The following is a 20000-nucleotide window of genomic DNA, read 5'->3' on the forward strand; positions in this document are numbered from 1 at the left end:
GAGGCAACTAAAGAATATGTTTATTACTGTTATCAGTTTATCACAATATTTATTGATGAATTGCTAGCATAAGGCATTGATCTAAGTACATTGTATTAATCCTTTCTCCTGATAATAGCATAAATTTCTGTGCTGAGGAAATGACAATGGTAAATTAAAAAGTGTTCACAAAAGCTCATAAGCAGTAGAAACAAATCATGTAAATAACGAGTAATGAGTAAGTAATGAACCAATATTCAGCATGCAAACAAACTTCTCTTATTTTGTTGGAAGTATCTCATAAGAGTATCATTAAAAATCTTATAATGAAATATTAGGTCTGTCTCATTTAGGTTTGGTTTGGTTTTTGAGACAGGATTTTGCTATGTACAATAGTTCAGATCAGCCTTGAGCCACTATGTAGCCCAGTGTCTTAGTGACTTTTCTCTCACTGCTAAGACAAAATACTCAAAATTAAAATACCCCAAATTAAGGGAAGCTAGGTTTATTTAGCTCACAGTTTATAGAGGTTTCAGTTCATAATCAGCTGGCTCCAAAGTGCAGGACAGCAGTTCTTGGCAGCAGAAGACAGCAAAAGCAACTGGAGTAAAAAGGGGATGTACAAGCCTCATTCCCTCCCCTGTACTATGTGTAGACTCCTGCCTCTAGGACTGGGAGAGCACTCATACCCCCAGTCCCAATACAAGACAGTAAACCTGTCACAAACTCTGGAATCAGCAGCCTCCAAAATGCGCACCCACTATCTCTGCATGAGGCTACGTAGAGACATCTAGACACAACCCATAACACCTAGGCTAGCCTAAATTTGCAGGGATCCTCTGCCCCAGCCTCCTGAGTTAAGAGTATCACAGGGCCTGCCTCTTCACATTCACACTAAACTAAATAGGAGGGAGTTTTTTTAACTTTAAAATGAGTGTAAGTAATAGCACTCTTTGGAAAATGGAATTTACGAATGTGGAAATATGCTCTGCCCCCATAGAACGCCTCACCGCCAGGTGATAAAGCACCAGGACCCTCCACACCCACCTCTCATTACTTTAATGGATTTATTGGAAATGATAAATTACTTTGACTTTTTAAAGACAAAGTGTCCTTCCTTTTGTGTCTGGAAAAACAATGAAACATCTTGGGAAAATATATAAAGAGAAATCCAGATCTCTTCTCTTCTACCAAATATTAAATACTGTCTTTTGCATTTATATTGAAATAATATGGTGTTGTTAGTGAGAAAGACTCACCAATAAAAAAAATGACACACTGTCAAAAGGACTTTCCATCTTCCCTGGCATCAGTTGAACAGCTAATATGTAATCAAGGGAAGGTAGAATGAGCAGAATATATCAACATCTTCATTACAAAGATCTGTAGGATATTGGCTTTCAATGTCTAACACAGAAAATATATCTAATGTCTCTTCAAATGAGGAGAAAAATACCATTTAAATGTAAGTTAAGATGATCTGTGAGGGTTACATGTCCTATATGAAGCACTGCATCCAGATAAAACTATATAATAAATCTAAGATACCTTGTCTTTCCTCCAAAATTCAATCATCTATCACAAATTTACTTAGGCTTACTGAAATTATTTTTGATATTATTGAATTGGCCTCAAAGTAGGGGTAACAGGATTAGTGAAGGATTAGTGAAATAAGACATATGTAAATATTGCAATGCAACAATAAATTTATACTAGAAATCTTCTCTATGCTTAAGAACTGATTTATGTTATAACTTCACAGTCACATCATTTAAAAACTTTGCTTTTAAAATATATTTTTCATGAATTTGTAAAATTATAATATATTGATATACGGCATATCATCTCATTTTACCTCAATTTCAGTTATAAAATAATCATTTATACATATATTCACAGTTATATAGCTTAACAATTTATACTAAAATTGCAATTTATGCCTCAATTTAAAAGATAAATTTGAGAACTTTGACTGAAACTCTGAATATGAAGGAACATTTATTGTGACATTTCAATCCTTCTATTAATTAATGTAGCTCCTTAGTATTTATTTAATGTACACCATGTATGTGAGTTATCTGAAACCCAGTAGTCCATGTGGCTGTGATGGCTACACACTGCATTTAAACTAGGAATACAATATTATCTTTAAGAAGTACTGAAATATTTCCTAAATTATAGAATAGATTTGTAAGAATGTTCATTGGTTTCATTCATGAAAACAACCATGAGGTTAGTATTTTGTCATATTTTATGTCTGGTAAAGTCTTTATTAAAGCATTAAAACTAAGACAAATAGTTCAAACTACAAACCAAACAAAGGATTATAGTTTCCATAGGTCCACTAAAGTCTAGGAGCAACATTAAGTAAGGATTTATTTTCTCCTTCAGTCACTGATTTCATAAATATTTCACAATTGAATATCCACTTGGAGTATTTTAAGGCCAATCAAATACTTTATACTCCTTCCCCTCATGGTGACTATGTTTCAAAAGGCAAATTCAAACTAAAGTATAATTAAATTTAGAATAAAATATAAGCAACCAATAGAAAAGCATAGATATTATCGAAAGTAAAGTAAAAGAAGGGCAAACATTAAAAAATGGCCTTAAGACTCTTCCAGTTGCCTCAAAGTGTAGGAAGTGAAACATTTCATTTCTAATAAATTCACCAATATATCATGAATGAGGATATGGTCTGCTCATGTATAGATTAATATGTTAAGAATTTATTGAATACTGTTCTATTCCTGTTGTGGGGAAGGACCTTTTATTTGTGATTCACCCCAGATATCTGGATCAGTTCCTGATACAGAACAGTTACTCCATGAAGACCGCCATCTTTGAATGACATGATAGTCACACTTTTGATATCATAAGCATTAGAAAAAGAGTTGTATATGTTCTTCCTTCCTCCACAAATGACTAGGAAAATTGAAATGCAGGTAGTGAAATATGTAGAAAATCTACAAAGAAAAACCTGTTTAGTTAATAGAACTGGCTGGCTGAAGCCTATGTGGTAATGTCTACACATATGATGCACAGGTTCAATTATGTACAGATAAAAAATGGGAAATATTTCCTCCTTCGCTTTTTAAGAGATGATTAAAAAGATTATTTATAAAATTTCAGTGCCTCAAATGTACATATCTTAAGCTTTGAGACTACTTTTGGAAATCTTCTGTGCGTTGTCATTGGATTTCCCAGGCAGGATATTACACAAAAGCCATGATGCAGCGGGACTATTTGGTGGCACAGCAGGGACGTTTTTGCCTAACAGTCTGGTAACTTGTCAGATAAGTGACCACTCCACATTTGGAGAAAAGGTGAACAAATGTGGCTGCTTCTCCCCTCTCCAGGAAAACTGATCAGCTCCTTGTATCCACCTATCTGTATATCGTTGTACACGGTGAAAAGGACATTTTCTCTTTTCAAGATAGTTTCCCTTTCAAGACTTTGGCAATAACCATCACACCTTGTTTAATTCCTTTCAGTGCCAAGCGCCCCGCCTCAGAACATCTCCCTGGAAGTGGTTAACTCAAGGGTAAGTCAGCCAAGTGTTCACAATTGTTATTCCCCGCTGTTTGTATGTAGCTTCCAGTCTTTCCACTACCATTTGAGCACAGATGTGTGGTAAGATCTACAACCCTGGGACCAGTGGAAACACTACATGCTCTTCCCTTAGACTTGAATAGACTAAATAAGGCATTTCTTTACCTCTATACTGTTCATTTTACAAATGTTATATTGTTTAAAGACTATTCCATCAGGAAACAAAGATGTTTCTCTTATGAAAACTTAGTAGAAGATGTAAAGTACCCTATGTGACAATTGAAAGAACTGGCTTTGTTTCCAGACAGGATAGACGCCAATTCAACTGTGCCTCATCCTCTCTACCCTCTCACATGAATGTAGACATCAAAGGCCATTCTCGAGATTCAGCAAGGCTATCCTTATGAAGTAATAGTTGCTCAATCATTGTTTTGTGTTGTTGGCTTTTTTCTTTTCTAGTCTGAAAGTTTACTGTGACTTTCAAAGAAGCTTACATTAGAGTAAATAGTTCTAATGATAAGGTAGGCTAATACCAGAAATCAGTTCTTTGCAAACCATGCCAGTATCATTTCAGGGTAACTGAGGGTGGAAAGTGACTTGGGTGGAAAATAAGCCAAAGCCTCGCAGGAGGTGACAGTAAATATGGATCGACCTGGGTAGGTGCAGCCATCACATGGCTGCATGCTCTGGGGGAAAGCCTTCCCCTACTGTGGTTTCTGCTTTAGCCCTTTTTCTGGTGAGAGGACTGGTCTCAGTTGTTTCTCTGACTGTTACAGAAACTCAGACTCTTGGTTTTAATTTTAGCTTTCCTTTTTTTAGTGTGACTATGTGTGGTCTTAAAATTTCCAACATCATCAAATCTATTTTGATATTCAAATAATGTGTGTGCCTTCCTTATTGACTTGTCACAAAAAGTACTAGATATGTGAAGAATCTTAAGTTAGTATCAGTAGAAATTATTTCATTCTGTGACAAGTTCCTTGCCATATGTTTGTAAAAGTTCGTGATAAAGCCATAGTTTGTGATTTTGATATTTGCCTAAGTCAAAGGAATTTATTTTCTTTTGGAGCTAATGAAATGTCTCTAAAATTGTCATCATCACATTTTAAACACTACATTAGATAAAAACTGGTGAAACAGATATACAATTAGAATGGAGAAAATAATTGAACTATGTGGAAAAAAATGAGATAAGGAATACAGCAAAGAATTAACACAATTCTAAAGAAGACACTTATTTGCAAGAATATTCAATCTTTTACATATGTGCCATTCAAATTAAGAAATTGTTATGACAATTTATAATTATTGAATATATGTTTAATAAATGAAAATTTGAAAACATACTAGTTTCTCTCATCTTATAACTCATTATTATTAGAATTTTCACCCCACACATTTTCTCTTAAGGCAGAACCTAGAAATTATACACCGAGCTATACGATGTGTATGTGTACCTGTCCTTCGAGCGCTTCAGCAGAGGGTGAATTCTTTACTGAAGTGTGAATAAGACATGATTGAATGACCCTGAATCCTGAGTGTATTTGAATATGGATTTGTTATCTTCCTGAAAAGAGATTCCTGGATTACAAAATTGATTTTCTCAACTGAATCACACATACACACACACACACACACACACACACACACGCACACACACACACATGCACACACACACACACGCACCCACATGCCACAGCTTATGCTCCTTTACAGTTTGTACTGCTTACCATGAGCAGGCCCAGCTGCTCTTACTTTCTCATGTCATATTTGATCTCTGGAACACTGTACCGCTAGAGTATTCAACTTGTTCATTTGCTTCTCAGAATGACTAAAGCAGGGACTGAAAGTCTCTTGTTCTCTCTCCCTCCGATATCTATTATCCTATTTCTTGATTTCTAAGGAATTATGAATTATGAATTCTTTTTCATAGGGTTTTATCAAGAGGAAGGAAACTAGATGATCAAAACACTGCTTTTTTCTTCACAATATGTTGTTTCAGAAGAAGCCAAAAATAATTTTCTATTTTGATATTCTTCTTTTGTTTGAAATAAAAGTGCTCAGATATATTCATTTTTACTGATGAATATTACCATTTCAAAGAACAAGCTATATATGAAAGGAAACATTGTAGCTGAATAAATATTTTGTATTTTTTGCTCACTGAATTACGACTTTTGATGTTATTTAATTTAAGATTTTTCTTTATAATAGAAAAGAGTTATGTTTTGAAAAATTATTTTGAGAATTTGTTATTATAACATATCATTCTATTGACAGTCAATGTGTAAATTTGGTATAGCGAGTATTTTTTCCAGAAAGATGGCTTTACAAGGAACTAAGAATGTCTGAGCTACTGTTCTCTCACCCAAAATTAAGGAAGTAAAGGTTTATTTAGGTCATAGTTACTGGAGGTTTCAGGCAGTACTCAACTGGCTCCAAGGGGGAGTGGTACATGGCAGAGGGCAGCAGCTCATGGAGGCAGAAAACAGCAAAGAGCGTAGGGAGAAGCAGGGACTGCAGTAGCCAGCAAACCTCTCTCCCTTCTACTGTGTTCAGGCTCTCTGCCCCAGGGCAAGTTAGCACTCACACCCATAATCCCAGCACTGGGTCATGAATTAGTCACAAGCTCTAGAAACTGCCCCATGACTGCCTGAGGTTTTGGGGGAACAACTAGACACAAACCATAACAAAGAGTTTACTTGGAAATAGAAAATAACAATGTACATATACTTACTAGATTACCGCCTTCTCTGAAGGCATTCTTGGATATTCAAACAGATCATGTAAGGAAAAGTACCAATGGAATTATTTTACTATATTATTCTTTAAAACTCAACACAATACTGGGTTTTACAAAGTTGAAATCATAAAAAAGATTAGATTCCTTTTCTGTGGAGTCATTCTGAACATAATTTTTTTCAACTAATGATTTAACTTACATGCACTAGGTTTTCAGATAATAATGGGTGATGAAATATTTATCATTCATACCAAAATTTCTTTGCAAGAAATAACATATTTGCATGGAAAAATCATTTAAATTCCAAGCTTTTAAATCTGAAAGTTGTGTTGCAAAAATATTTTATAAGGATAATTTCTGTGAATTATCTTTAAAGTTAATAAATACCTATTACCAAACAATATATAATAATAAGTACACATTACAATGGAAATTGTTGGTGAATATATAAACACAGACTTCTTTTTGCAGTTCCAAAGATCGAACTCAGGACCATGCACTTGCTAGGCCCTATCTGGCAATCTCCCCGGCCCTAACACAGGTTTTTAGATAGAAAGAGTTCCTGTGGGCACCAAACTACTTCTTTATGTTCATTTTAAGACTTTGAAGTATAAGAATATTTATAGTTAACTAGAGCTCAGTGTGACTGGCTTACTAATTCTTTGAGACCTTGGATACTTACTGTGCTTTAGTTTTATTTATTCACTCAATGTTTATCCTCAAGCTACTATGTATCTTATAAAGCATTAGGAATATAATCTAAAATTTGCCTTTATGGAACTTGCAGTTTAATAGGAGGATATGTAAAATAATATTCACTTTTCATCTAACTATACTTAATCTTATCATAATAATTTGAAGTTGAAAATATTTTGCATTGATAAAAAGAGTGGGCTGGAGAGTCTCTAAAATTTCCTTTTGATCCAGATATTCTAACACTGTATTGTATTTCTATTATAATATGTTTTTTTGTTTATTTGTTTGTTTGTTTTGTTTTGTTTTGTTTTGCTGGACCAGGGATTAAACTCAGGACCCTGTGCTTGCCAGGCAAATGCTTGTTCTACTGAGCTATATTTTCAAATTTTCTCAATTTTTTTTTCTTTTTTTGTTTTCTTTCTTTCTTTTTTTTATTTTGTTTTTTTGTGACCAGCTCAGACTGCCCTAGGGTTGGGTTTAGCGCTGTATGTGCTGCCTGGGACCAAACTGCGGTCCCTACACTTTGCCTATGCTTGCCTGAACAGGTGTTTTAGACCACTGAGCTATCTTGCTGGCCCTCAATCACTTTTTCTATATTGATGATTGAACTCAGGGCCTCATGAAAGCTAGGAAAACGTTCTACCACTGATCTACATCCTCAGCCATTTTCATTTTATTTTGAGAAAGGATGATCCTAACTTTCCCATGCTTGCCTCAAACTTGACAGCTATGATGCCTCAGCTTTCCAGTCTTCTGGAATTATAGGTAAGTGCTATCTTGCCTGGCCTTTCCTCATCATTTTATCTCTGTAGGATTAAAGAAAATAACACAGGAAAATTGATGAGTGATTACTGTACTTAGCTCAAACATTCATAAACTTTTTGACTGGCTAATACAAGATGATTTGTAGGAATGATGTATTGGAGAATTTCCTCCCCAAACACCTTATCATGAAGCATGAATCATTGTATAGGTTATGATTTTTAGATCAAAATCTAAAGGATGCAACATGGCAGATTGTTCTATCATCAAATATGTCTCTATTGTTAAAATACTTATCTGAACATACAGGTGCATCTGTGTGAATTTTTTTTGTTACAACTGTTAGTTTCCTAAAAGCTGGTCTGCACTTAGACTCTCTCACTCTAATAATGTGTGTGACACTTTCAAGGCAATGGTAACAAAAGTTGTGCTCTCTTTCGGTATTGTAAAGTGTCTCATTCCTCCCTATTTCTATACAACTTGGTAGACTTAAAACGAAATCTTGAAAATGAGTTCAACAACTATGTTATTCTTAACAGCTTTCCCATCTTTGGGACACAATGTATGGTAGATCTTAAGAAGGAAAGGTTTCTGCGGCTTACACTGATTAGTCCATGGTCACTGGCTCCTCAGCAGAAATGTGATGGTGGAAGGCTGTGATGGAGCAAACATGCCTAGCTAATGGAAGGCAGGAAGAACAGGAGAGCGGTGCCACAGGGACACTACTGAGTGTCAGACACAGACTGCAATTCTGTGCCCCTGTCACCTAGCCAGACACATAAAAAATGTGCTATGTGAAGTTCTCAGGGGATCCAAAGCTGATCATGTTGATACAATAAAGCTTGTCTCTCACAACCAGAAACTACCCAATGGTATAAATAAATCAATAATTCCCAATATCAGAAAACAAAATATAGGGCTGGGGATTTAGCTCAGTGACTGAAGCACCTTCCGGGGAAGCATAAGATGCCAAGTTTGATTTCTGTTATCTAAAAAACACTATAATTTCTGCCTCAAATGTTTGCACCTCTTCTTCCTGCCTCTTCTTCTTCTCTCACCTTCTCTATTCTTTGTCCTTCTTTTCTCAATAATAGTGTTTTATTATTGGGTGACTGTGGAGAGCCATGTTTCTGAAGATGGGATGTCATGTGATGGATTTTGGCTGCTCTCTATGCTCTGTCCTTGTGCCACTGGTATCTCTTATCAAGTTTTTATCTACATGATCTAAAGTCACTGGCACAGGTCTCCTAGTTGGGAGCCATTACAAGATCTAATTGGGGCTGAGAGATAGCTCCATGGTCTAAGTGCCTGCCTAAGAAGCACAAGGACCCTATTTTGACCCCAGTACCACATTGCATGCTGGCCTCAGAACCCCAGCCATGTGCCAACCCCGAAACTGGCTGTGGTGGCACATTCCTATAATCCCAGCACTGGGAAGGCTAAGGCAGGAGGATCTGTAGGAATGAAAATGACTCTATGGGAGTTAAAGTATTAATTTGTGAGTCTTCTGTGTTTTTCTTGGTGTTTTTGTTTCTTTGTTTTTGTTTTTGTTTTCTGAAATTGAGGATGTCTTCTCTTGGTTGTGCAGGGGAAACTTGGATTCACTCTCTTCCTTGTCTGGAAACATTTTTCTCCACACAGGTGTCTGGACCTACTCTAGAATCTCAACATGTTTCTTGTGAAAAATAAATTCTCTGATACTTTGTTTAAAGGCAAAGGCTTCAACCAAGAAGTGTTGCATGGCTGTAGTCCCAGCACTGTGAGAAGCTGAGGCAAAGGGTGGTAGGTTTGAGCTCAGTCTGGGTAGTTTAGTGATTTAGTGAGACTCAGTCTCAAAATATAAAATACAAAAGGGCTGGGGATGCAGCACAGTACAATAGCTCAAGGTTCAATTCCTAACACAATTGGAAAGGGACAAAGAGCATAGCCCATGAAGAGAAATATCTTCATTATTGTCTTCAAATTATTTTAAATCCTTCTTAAAATACAGTTTCACTACTGAGTTTTTGGACTCAGAGCTCAGAATTTTTCCTTTGCCAAAGGAGTGAGTTTATGAAATGGATTAAGTATAGAAAAAGTAGATGTATACAGGAACTTATCTGATTGATTGCATTCAAAGATAAATTAGAAAACATTTTCTTACTTATGGACAGTTTAAATACAATAATGGCACAGACATGACTCACATGCTCATCCTCAATCATGCTACTCCGTGCTCTCCTGCTGGAATGTAGGGTCTGGCCTTTCTATCCATCAATTTGATTCAAGGAAATGTAGATCTCTTATATTGATTTTAAATAGTGATCCTTTGTTATGTGACTGTTGTTTCAACATAGGTGATTACTGAAAGTTTTAGGAATATGGTAGGAGTTGAAGCATCAGTGTAAAGAAGACAATATTCCCTGATAAATGTTATAGCTTAGTCTTTTCATTAAAATACAGTAGATTAGACAAATGTTTATTTTATTTTATTTATTTATTTTTTCTGTATTTTAGGGACGGGTCTACAGGGTGTTCAGGGTCTCACTACTAGATCAGACTTGTAGTGATTCTCCTGTTTACAGCCTCCCATATACTGGGATAACAGGCATGCACCACCACACACAGTCTCAGTTGCCATCTCAGCGTGCCCCCTCCCCCCAGAGCTGGGCCAGCATGGCAGGTGAACAAATATTTATGTTACATTAAAATTTAAAAAGATTGGGCCAGCTAGATTGCTCAGTGGACTAACACGTCTGCTTAGGCAGGAGCAGTAAACAGGCTCAATCCTCAGCATGCCATGCCTGCCCCACCCCCGGGGCATGCTGAGAAAGTGATTGAGACTGGGCGTGGTGACACACAGGCCTGTAATCCCAGTGCTTGAGAGACTAAAAACAGTAAGATTGCTATGAGTCTGATCTTTGTAGTGAGTTCTTGTAGACCCTGTACTATGGGGAAATGTTAGGTATCAGGTGTGCCTAATGATTTGTGACATTTCCCTGAGACTAAAACTCTTTATGGTTTATAATTTGAGTAGAATCCTGCCTCAGTAATGAGCCTACCTCCTATCTTAGTACACATTTTTAGACTGTGGTAAAATATACTTAACATAAGATTTATCATTTAGCTCTATTTATTTGTTTGACAGACTTTGTGTAGGATTAGGATCCAAACCAGGACTTTGCATATTTTAAATACATGTGCTGCCACTAAGCTACATCCAGAGCAGGATTTCACTCATTTTAAATATATTAATAGCACCAACAGCATTCAAATTTTAATACTATTATTGTCATGTGATCTGTGGAACAAACATTTCTGTCTTCCTGAACAGAAACTCGATGTCTGTGTGACAGTAGCTCCCCGTCCTTTCTTCTACCTACTCCCCGGCAATCATTGTTCTGCTTTCTGTGTCTTATTTTACAAAAGAATGAGTGAGATATTTCATAGAATAAATTTTGATTGCTGCTTTACCTTATTTTAATTGAGAAACAGAGCACTTTAAAAATCATTAGTTACATAAATGTTTGGTTATACAAAAAGAGAAATGGAATGAGTCATGTAGTCAAAAACATAGGCCAATTCCCTGATTGGCTTGGAAGAGGCGTATCACTTCCTATTGTCAATAGTGATTTCAGTATACTGCTCTGATGTCTTGTATTCATAATTTTTGTTTGTTTGTTTAATCTACAATTATAGTTAATGGCCTTGCAAGGTGAAACAATATAATACAGGACACTTAATTATAATATTATTTTATAATAGTCACCCAAACAACCATATGCAAAAAGAGTACAGGAAATCTATCCACACACTAAATACCATTGAATCTAGCTGAGGGCCTAGATCCCACAGTAATTTCCCTGCATGAGTCCAGCTGAAGACCAAGAGCCCATAACAACGGCCCCCATGTGTGCCCCTGGAGGCCTAGAGCCCATGACAATGTCTCATGCAGGCCTGTTTCACAGATCTGCATTAGGAAGGCCTAGAAGTCAGCAGCAGAAGCTAGAAGTCTGTGCCACCAAGAGGAAGGATATGTACTAGCGGGCTGAGGGATCTGCAATGGATCCAGGAGGCAACACTCAAGGTCAGACTCAGAGCTCTCCTAAAAGTGTCATAGCCATCTTCAGCAACAGTGATGTTCCCAGCTCCTCTGATGAAGAGGACAGCCAAGTTTCCATCAGGAAAGCCAATGTGACAAGCATTTCCAGGAGATGAGCTATGTAGTATTTTCCCCTTTGGACCCACAAAGTGACACTCAAAGTGAGGACCAGAGCTCCCCAAAAATGAACCATAGCCATTCATAGTGACAAAAATGTCCTGAGCTCCTTCAATAAGAACAGCTGAGTTCATCAGTCAAACCAGCACAACAAGCTCCTCCAGGAGAACCAACAGCTCCCTATAGCCTCCCCCAGCTTCACAGCCTTCTTTCCTCTTGAGCTCTGCTGGCACCAACCCTCAGGTGAGCCTGTCATACACAGCACCACGATGTTCGCTTCAGCTGCGTGTTACAAGTTGACCACCAGTTGTCAATCCACCAGTTGTCAAACACATCTACCAATAAAGCCAACTACTATATCTAAAAGTATTAAAGCAGAACACATGCATTGAATTATTCTGGAGTAATGTCAAAAACAGTTTTGATCAAAAGCATAAGTTTCATAGCAAATCACAAATTAGAACAGAGTTCCTGATAAATAGCTAAACTGAGTCTTTGGGTTGTTTTAATGTTTCAAAAAGTTCACAGCTTCAATTATTATTGAAAACACAACTAACAAATAATGATGTGCTATGGTTTGTTGAGAAAACAGAATTTTTTAAGAGATTAACAATTTAGTAATATAGAAGTATCTGTCAATTTCAGTACATTTTGCAAGTAAGTTAAATAAGAGAACACTCTATGTATTTAAAGCATACTTTTGTTTCTGCACTATTCCTTATTTTTTTAGAGCAGTTACTTATAAATTATATTAAAGAGAAAACTTGCCTCAAGATACATTCAAAAGGAAGAGGTTGCTATGATTTAAAATATTTTGAAAAATGTGTATGAATTACCCTGATGAACACACTAAAATCTGTATTAACTCTAATTTTCCCAAATTTTTTTTTCTACCAAAATTTTCAGAGTAGTGTCTTTATGCCTCTTTCAGAGTTAATTATTTTAATGTCAGATTATTTGAATGAGAACATCATTCCCCAAGAATTCAGGAAACTCATTCACCAAAAAGTACACTATTATGCAAATTAGCTTAAAATACACCTATAAATTAAATGAAAAAATAAAAGAAACTTTGCATTTATAAAATTTAGAAATGAACCAAGGAACAGTTTTTATGAAATGCCTGTGTTATAAATGTATAATAGGGAGTTGAAAGATCTCTATATCTGTTGTAAGATCTAAATAAAGAGACATAATGAAATCTCTTATACATCCTATAAAAACTTTTGAACAATATAAGTAAACATCAAGAAAAGATTTTCTAGAATCTTCTCATATTTTACATTTAAAGCACTTTAAAATACACCCTTTTCTGCAGTTTTGTGTTTGGCAGTTGCTACACTTGGATCTTTCCGAATTCATTGTTGTATTTCCATTTAGAATATTTGTGCAAAGGACTTCACAGAAAGATTAAAATATGTGATAGACAATAATTCTCTTTTGAGTCTCGCCTCGCTTTAATATCACCTTGTAATTCGTACCTCATCACACACATTTCTAATGGCTCCATTTCTAGTCGGCTCTGTGGGCAAAGCTTGCTGTATCCTTCCCATGAAGTTTAATGAGATTTCCTTCAAGTCATACTTCTCTGAAAAGTAGGAGGTTTAATGAGCTTAAATTAAATGAACCTAGGTCTAGTGATAAGGTCTCTGATTTTAATTTAGCTCCTGGAAGTCACTCTTATAGTTGGAATCCTCTGTTAGTCAGACAACATGAATAGGTTCAGTCTTCTAGTAGGTAAAAGCTTTACGAACTCTGAGATTTGATTTTGAAGATGTGGAAACATACACTTTTATGCAAAAAGTTTTTTTTTCTAGTGTAATTTTAAATATTGCTTTTAAGAGAAAAGTTAAAAAGCAAATACTTTACCTGAATGACTTAGCACACTCAGAGAGGTGCTTATAATTGACGCATATTCAAAAAGCACCAATCTGGGATTATAATAATGACAGTCATTAACTTTTTCAGGAGGCATCCTGTGCCTGACAATGTGCTACATAACGCTTACGCCTCACACCATCTTATAAGTATCATCCACTTAATTACTGGGATACCAACTTGGAGCTATGTTTGTTGCTGAAAAGTCTATAATATAGGCAATCAAACATCCTTCTTGACCATTCTGTATCTATATATACAAAATAGTTACAATAGATATACAGCTACTTTCTCTTAATTCAATGAGGAGAACGATTTGTACTAATAGTGTTTGGACAGGATTTCATGTCTGCATCTTTTACTATGAATAACTACTATGAAGACCACAATATGCAATGTATCAATTATTGTAACTGTCCTACTAACCTGTTTTGAAACTGTCTCATTGCTATTTGCTTCTCAATAAAATTAATTTTTTAACAAATCATTCTTTCCTAGAGCTTACATACATTCTAGTATAGGGAAATATATTTAAACAAATAAATGAACAATTAACACAATACATTGATGGTTTTTGTAAAGAAAATTAAGTGCAACGATGAGATAGAGAATGGATTGGAGGGTCAGCTTGTCAGACACAGATCTTTTAAGAAAAATCTGGAAGGGAGACTTTAGTCAAGAGACCAGCTCTGCATACACTCCACCAGTAATGCCAGTGGCGCCAGCACTGATGCCAGGTGCTGGCACAGAGCCCTTGAGGAAAGGATATTCTCCACAAGATTATAAACCAGAATTACCGTGTGAACAGATTATGAATCTCTGCATAAGCACCAAATTACACATACAAAATTATACTTTAGGACATGGTATAATTTGGAGTTTCATCGCAAGTAAAAAGTGGTTTCAAAAGAGATTTGGTAACCTTTCAGAGTCTAGCATATGTGCCATATGGAAATATATCAAGATGTGGGACTGAATAAAAGACTGAGTTAGGAGACAACTGAGTACTCTATGATAGATGATCATAGAAGGTGTCCAGAAGTTGTAAGAGATAGAGAGGACCTAGAGAAAAATTAAGAAACATATACCCTGAACATCCAGCAGGATGGGCCAAGGGCTTTGCTCTGGGCCAATGGGAAAGAGCACAGCTAAGATGAGAGACTGGATTTTTGACCATAAATCCTTAGAAGACAGGAACTATTTAACGAGATCATAATAAGTAGAGAATAAATCAGTTTAGAGTGGGACAATCAAGTATATTTGGACATTCTGAACTTCGGCTATTAGACATATGATTGACCTTGTCAATTGTGTTGATAATTTGGTGTATAAAACTGGAGTTCTGGTTAGGCCATGTTCATGATCCACATTTAAAAGTCGCTATCATGTGAAAAATATCTAGGGAGAGAAGATACAAAGCAAGACGGCTGATTCTTGAGACATAAAATATTTAGAAAGTGGATGTGAGATACACAGAAGGGATGGCTTCACAGAAGCCAAGGTCAGAAGAGAGTCTCCAAAGGATGGGCACTGTACTTTCTCTCAAACACAGATGGCATCTATGGTAAAATATTGACAGTAGCATGAATGCTAAGGAAGGCACTTGAAAATGGAGAGAGAGTAGTGAGGGGCTGAACAAAGTTGTCACTGATGTTACATTGAGACATTTTACTCTAGTAGTGCAAAAAAGAATTAAGTAACAGCTTTAGGAGGTTTGCTGGAGGCTATTTGATTGTTTGCTTCATCAATTTAATTTTGTCTAGTTTTTGAAAGTGAGGGATACTGTAACTTCTAGGATAATGCATTAGAAGGGAGACAATTACCAGTGCAGAAAAGACAGGAAAAGTGCAGGGGTACAATCCTTTGAGTAGAAAAAAGAGACAGAATTCAGAGAACAAAGAGTGTTGGGTTTTGGGCAAGACTAGAAATGACAGAGGATGCAAGGGGAGGGGCCTGCAGACATAGCACTCAGCTTGGAGCTGAGAAGATGTTCAGTCCAAGAAAGTTATGTGTGAAGGCTTGATGGAGAAAGCTTTGGACAATGAAAATATGAAAAAGATGGGGATGGATTTCCTAGTTTGTGCAAAAGAAAGCCTAGCATCTATACAGTTACTCCTGTGACTGCTGAACAGAGTAGACCAGCCTTTTGTGTTTGTTGTCATAAATTCCAAGTAAAGTTAACCAAACGCAATTGTGTTTGTGTTCTTACCCAGGGCTGGTTGCTCTGTAGATGACCTATGATAGGCAGGTAGTTGGTATTAACTCTGTTTGGTGTTTTGCCTGATAAAAAGGAATCAAGCTTGAGAGGGTTTTGTGAAGGAGTTATGAAAAAGGGGATACTTAGAGTCTAACCTGCCTATGATAGGAATAATATATAATAATAATAATAATAATAATAATAATAATAATAATCCCAGCATTTGGGAAGCTGATGCCAGAAGACTACTGGGAGTTCAAGGCCAGCCTGGGCTCATTAGTTTATTCAACCCAAGCTGTCTAGCAAGACCCTGTCTCAAAATAATAAAGCAAAACAAATGGTGTGGGAATGGGGATATTTTACCAATGAAAACACTGTGATTTAGAGATGTTGGGCAGTATCTGTCAGGACCATGGAGAAATGAATGAATGGGAGCACTGGATCTTGAACACAGGCCAACCCGGTGGATCATTAATTTGTACTACCCATGAGATATAAAAGTCTGATAGGGGAACAAATACAAACCAGAAGAGAAAATAAGCCTCACATTCAAGTGGTTTATGTCCTCAGTGGATTTAGTTTCCAGGAAGAAGTTAAGATATACATCAGCATGTGGGACACAGGGTTATGTATCTGGTTGACATCAGAACTATGCCAGAAAAAACAGAGGTAATAAGTATAAATGTACTTAAAAAAGTTGAGAAGAGAACCCAGAGGCTGGTGAGGTAGTTCGGTGAACTAAGCATATGCTTTGGCAAGCACAGAGACCAGGGTTCGATCCCTGGTCCCACATGCCACACAGGCCCTGCCCCCACGGTGTGCTGAGACAGGAGTCGAGGCATGGTGATGTACACCTGTAACCCCAGCAGTGGGGACGCTGAAGACAGGAGCATCACTAGGAGTCCAATCTGTGTCATGAAACCCTGTACAAAATAGATAAAAATTTTGAAAAAGAAAAAAGAAAACTCAGTTATCCTCATTCCCCTAACTTTTGTGTATTACACAAAATGAACAGGCCTTGGAAATTCTGTGCCTCACAAATCTTACTGTGCTCATTCGCTCACACCACTCTTTTTTTTACCCTGAAAACTCTAACCAGAACCCCAGACCAACTGCAGTTTGTGGAGAGAGAAACCCCATAACTCAATAAATGTTCATAAATAATCTTAAAAACTGAGGGTATTTCTAAATATATTCTGGTTTCTGCCTCTCAATTCCAAGTTATAAAATATATTTGATATTGCAAGTTTGGGGTATTATAATCCCAAAAAGATCCTTCCCTTGGCCCTAAAGGGATGTTAGCAATAAAATAAAACCTGCAATTATTTAGCAGCATTTGTCTGGAACCATTAGGAAAACATCCTGTTAGATTCAAAGAAAATGCAAATCATGGACCAGAGAACATATTTTGTACTTTTTGTGTGTGTGTGTGTGTGTGTGTGTGTGTGGAACTGGGGATTGAACTCAGGCCCTGCGCTTTCCAGGCAAGTGCTTATTCTACTGAGCTATCTCCCCGGGCCCCATATTTTATACTTAAACATTATTAATTTGAATAAATCCAAATCAAACTGCCATATATTCAATAATATAGGAGACATGGTACCGGATTTCTAAACGAATATTTTAAGATATAATTTCTTTAATAATCATATTGAATTTGATAGGTCTTCTGTCTAAAGTAATTTTAATTTAATGTCCATGAAAAGCACCCTAGGGTCACACAATCTGAAACGATAGCTCCAAAAGCCTTTCAAGTTGGACTTGATTACTTTATTTATTATGTTGCTTTTTTGAATAGAAAATGATGACCTCCATTAGGTTTCTAAGACTGTCCAAAACAATACTCAGTCCACTGGAAAACCTTTCATGTAAAATTGACAGACTCTAACTGCATCATTTTAATATTTCTCAAATATTTTGCAGAAATTACATACCATAGTGAATTCAAATGGATTTTTCAAATACTTTGAAAAACAAACATTAGTAGTTAAAAAAGAATGTTTAATAGCCATTTAATATTTCACAAAATTAGCTCATGATCATATTATGTAATCCTAGTGCAATTAGGAAAGAACTCTTTGTCTTCTACAAATAACTTTGCCTCATTGTGAATAGTAGTAAGAAAGTCTATTTTTTATAATTCAGCATCCTCCTACCAAAACATTTCTCATCTTTCTTGAGAAATCTGCTTGACAGACCTTTTGTACTTCAGCTGAGAGGCAGTAGGTATTAACTAGATAGTCATCCATCTTATTTTTACATGGATAGAATTGAAAAGACACACACAAAGGGGATTTCACTGTGAATAAATGCCTCATACTGGCCTTAAGTAAAATTCATGTCTTTGTAATATATAAAGTATACTGTAGATTTTTATCTTTTATGAAGAGATGAATTTGAATGATAAACACAACCTCATATATGTATTTGTATGTCTATAGCTCTTATATCAATATATGTTTCTCTACAGATATCTTTATTTCAGTATTTCCTAAGTGTGTTTTTGTAAGCAAAACATAGTTATAAAATAAAACAAAACATAGTTGTGTTTCATTTAGATGCTAATACATCTAACTACCTAGATGAAATAAAATACAGCAACATGTAAAGGAAACATTGTTGGCTTTAAAATCCAATGCTGCTACAATTTGGAAGTTTTTTTTTACAGAAAAAGCGATGAATGTAAGGATTAGTTTTGTTTTAATCTTGGGTCAATTTTGTTACTTGTTGACTCATTTATATGTTCACTTGCTTTTTAATGCTAGTAGCCATTGACTGTATAGTTTATAATGGTTACCCGCTAAATATTTTATCGCCACCAGTGTACTAGGAGGCATCCTTCCTTGCTTTGTGCAGTGCAGATCCTCAGCACCTCCAGCAGCAGCAGTCAATGGAAAATTGACAAATGGCAGCACCTGAAGTGGAGCAGTTTCTGGTCTTATAAAGAATTAACTACCTGTAGAAAAATGAGGGGAATAGATGCTCAGCCCTTAGTGAGCCCTCTCACCAAGCTTTAATAGAGTCAAGGACCTCTTGATCTGACGAGAAAGCAGGCCTGTAGTCCTAAACCTCAGCTGTCGGTGGCCCTGCAGCTGCTCACCTGTTAAAGGACTAAAGTGGATGTGGCTGTCCCAGCAGATGAGATGACCCACACCAAGATACAGGGCAGAGGCACTGATGACCCAGAGGTGAAGCCTCAAACTTTACTCAGCATAAAGGATCCCTTAAAGCAGATACTTGTTTGAAATGCAGGATTCCTTTCCTTTATACTCCAACAAACATAATGTCTGATTCAATAGATCTGCTGAAAAAAAAAATTGAGGGGGGTGGCTCAGCCCACTCTGAGGGTGGGGCTGGTGCAGCATGTGGTGCTGGGGATCAAACTGCGGGCCCCTGTGTCCGCCTAAGCTTGCCTAAGCAAGTCCTTTAGACCTCTGAGCAGTCTTGCAGGCCCAAAATTTGTGTTTTCAAAAAGTAACAAAAACAATATAGATAAAGATTACTTTAAGATCCACTAAAATTAAGTCTTGTCAAGCTAATGACTTCTGAAGTTCCTTAATGCAAGCAAATTCACTCTTACAAAGGACTGTGGGTATTTTGGTATCCTATGTAAAAGGAAAGCTCTATAAAGCAGAGATATTTCCACTGGTCTCCTTGGGAAGTGAGCAGTGATGAACTCGAGTCAACGTGTACTAGCTCAAATGAATGGACTGTTAATAAGGAGGCTTGGAGCCTCGTGACTACATAGGGCACTGCTAAAAAGTAAATTACATAGACTTACGGTCAAATAACTCACCTTAAAGATGAAGTTAGAGCAGTGTTGAGCCTATCACTTCCTCTTCATTCCATTTCACTGTTATCTTTGCCCTTCAGATTATTATTGGCATGTTATCTGTATGCTGTGCTGGGCATATGACACATCTCCTAGCTGTGCCTTCAGTGGCTCTTGAAGACATAAGTAAGGAGAGGGCTGCCAGGGATGTAGGTCAGTGGCA

The 20000-nt window shown here is 36.6% G+C and overlaps 1 protein-coding gene across 1 annotated transcript in view; it reads left to right on the forward strand.

Moving 5' to 3' along the window:
- Dcc (DCC netrin 1 receptor) overlaps positions 1-20000 on the forward strand; it is a 1292183-nt gene that overhangs the window by 938618 nt on the left and 333565 nt on the right. Inside the window, exon 12 of the mRNA XM_004623665.2 lies at positions 3474-3523. Within this exon, the coding sequence (XP_004623722.1) occupies positions 3474-3523 (50 nt within the window). The remainder of the gene's footprint in view (positions 1-3473; positions 3524-20000) is intronic.

The sequence above is a fragment of the Octodon degus genome, unplaced genomic scaffold (genome assembly GCF_000260255.1).
Source record: "Octodon degus isolate 3935 unplaced genomic scaffold, OctDeg1.0 scaffold00003, whole genome shotgun sequence".
In the NCBI taxonomy this organism is placed as follows: Eukaryota; Metazoa; Chordata; class Mammalia; order Rodentia; family Octodontidae; genus Octodon; species Octodon degus.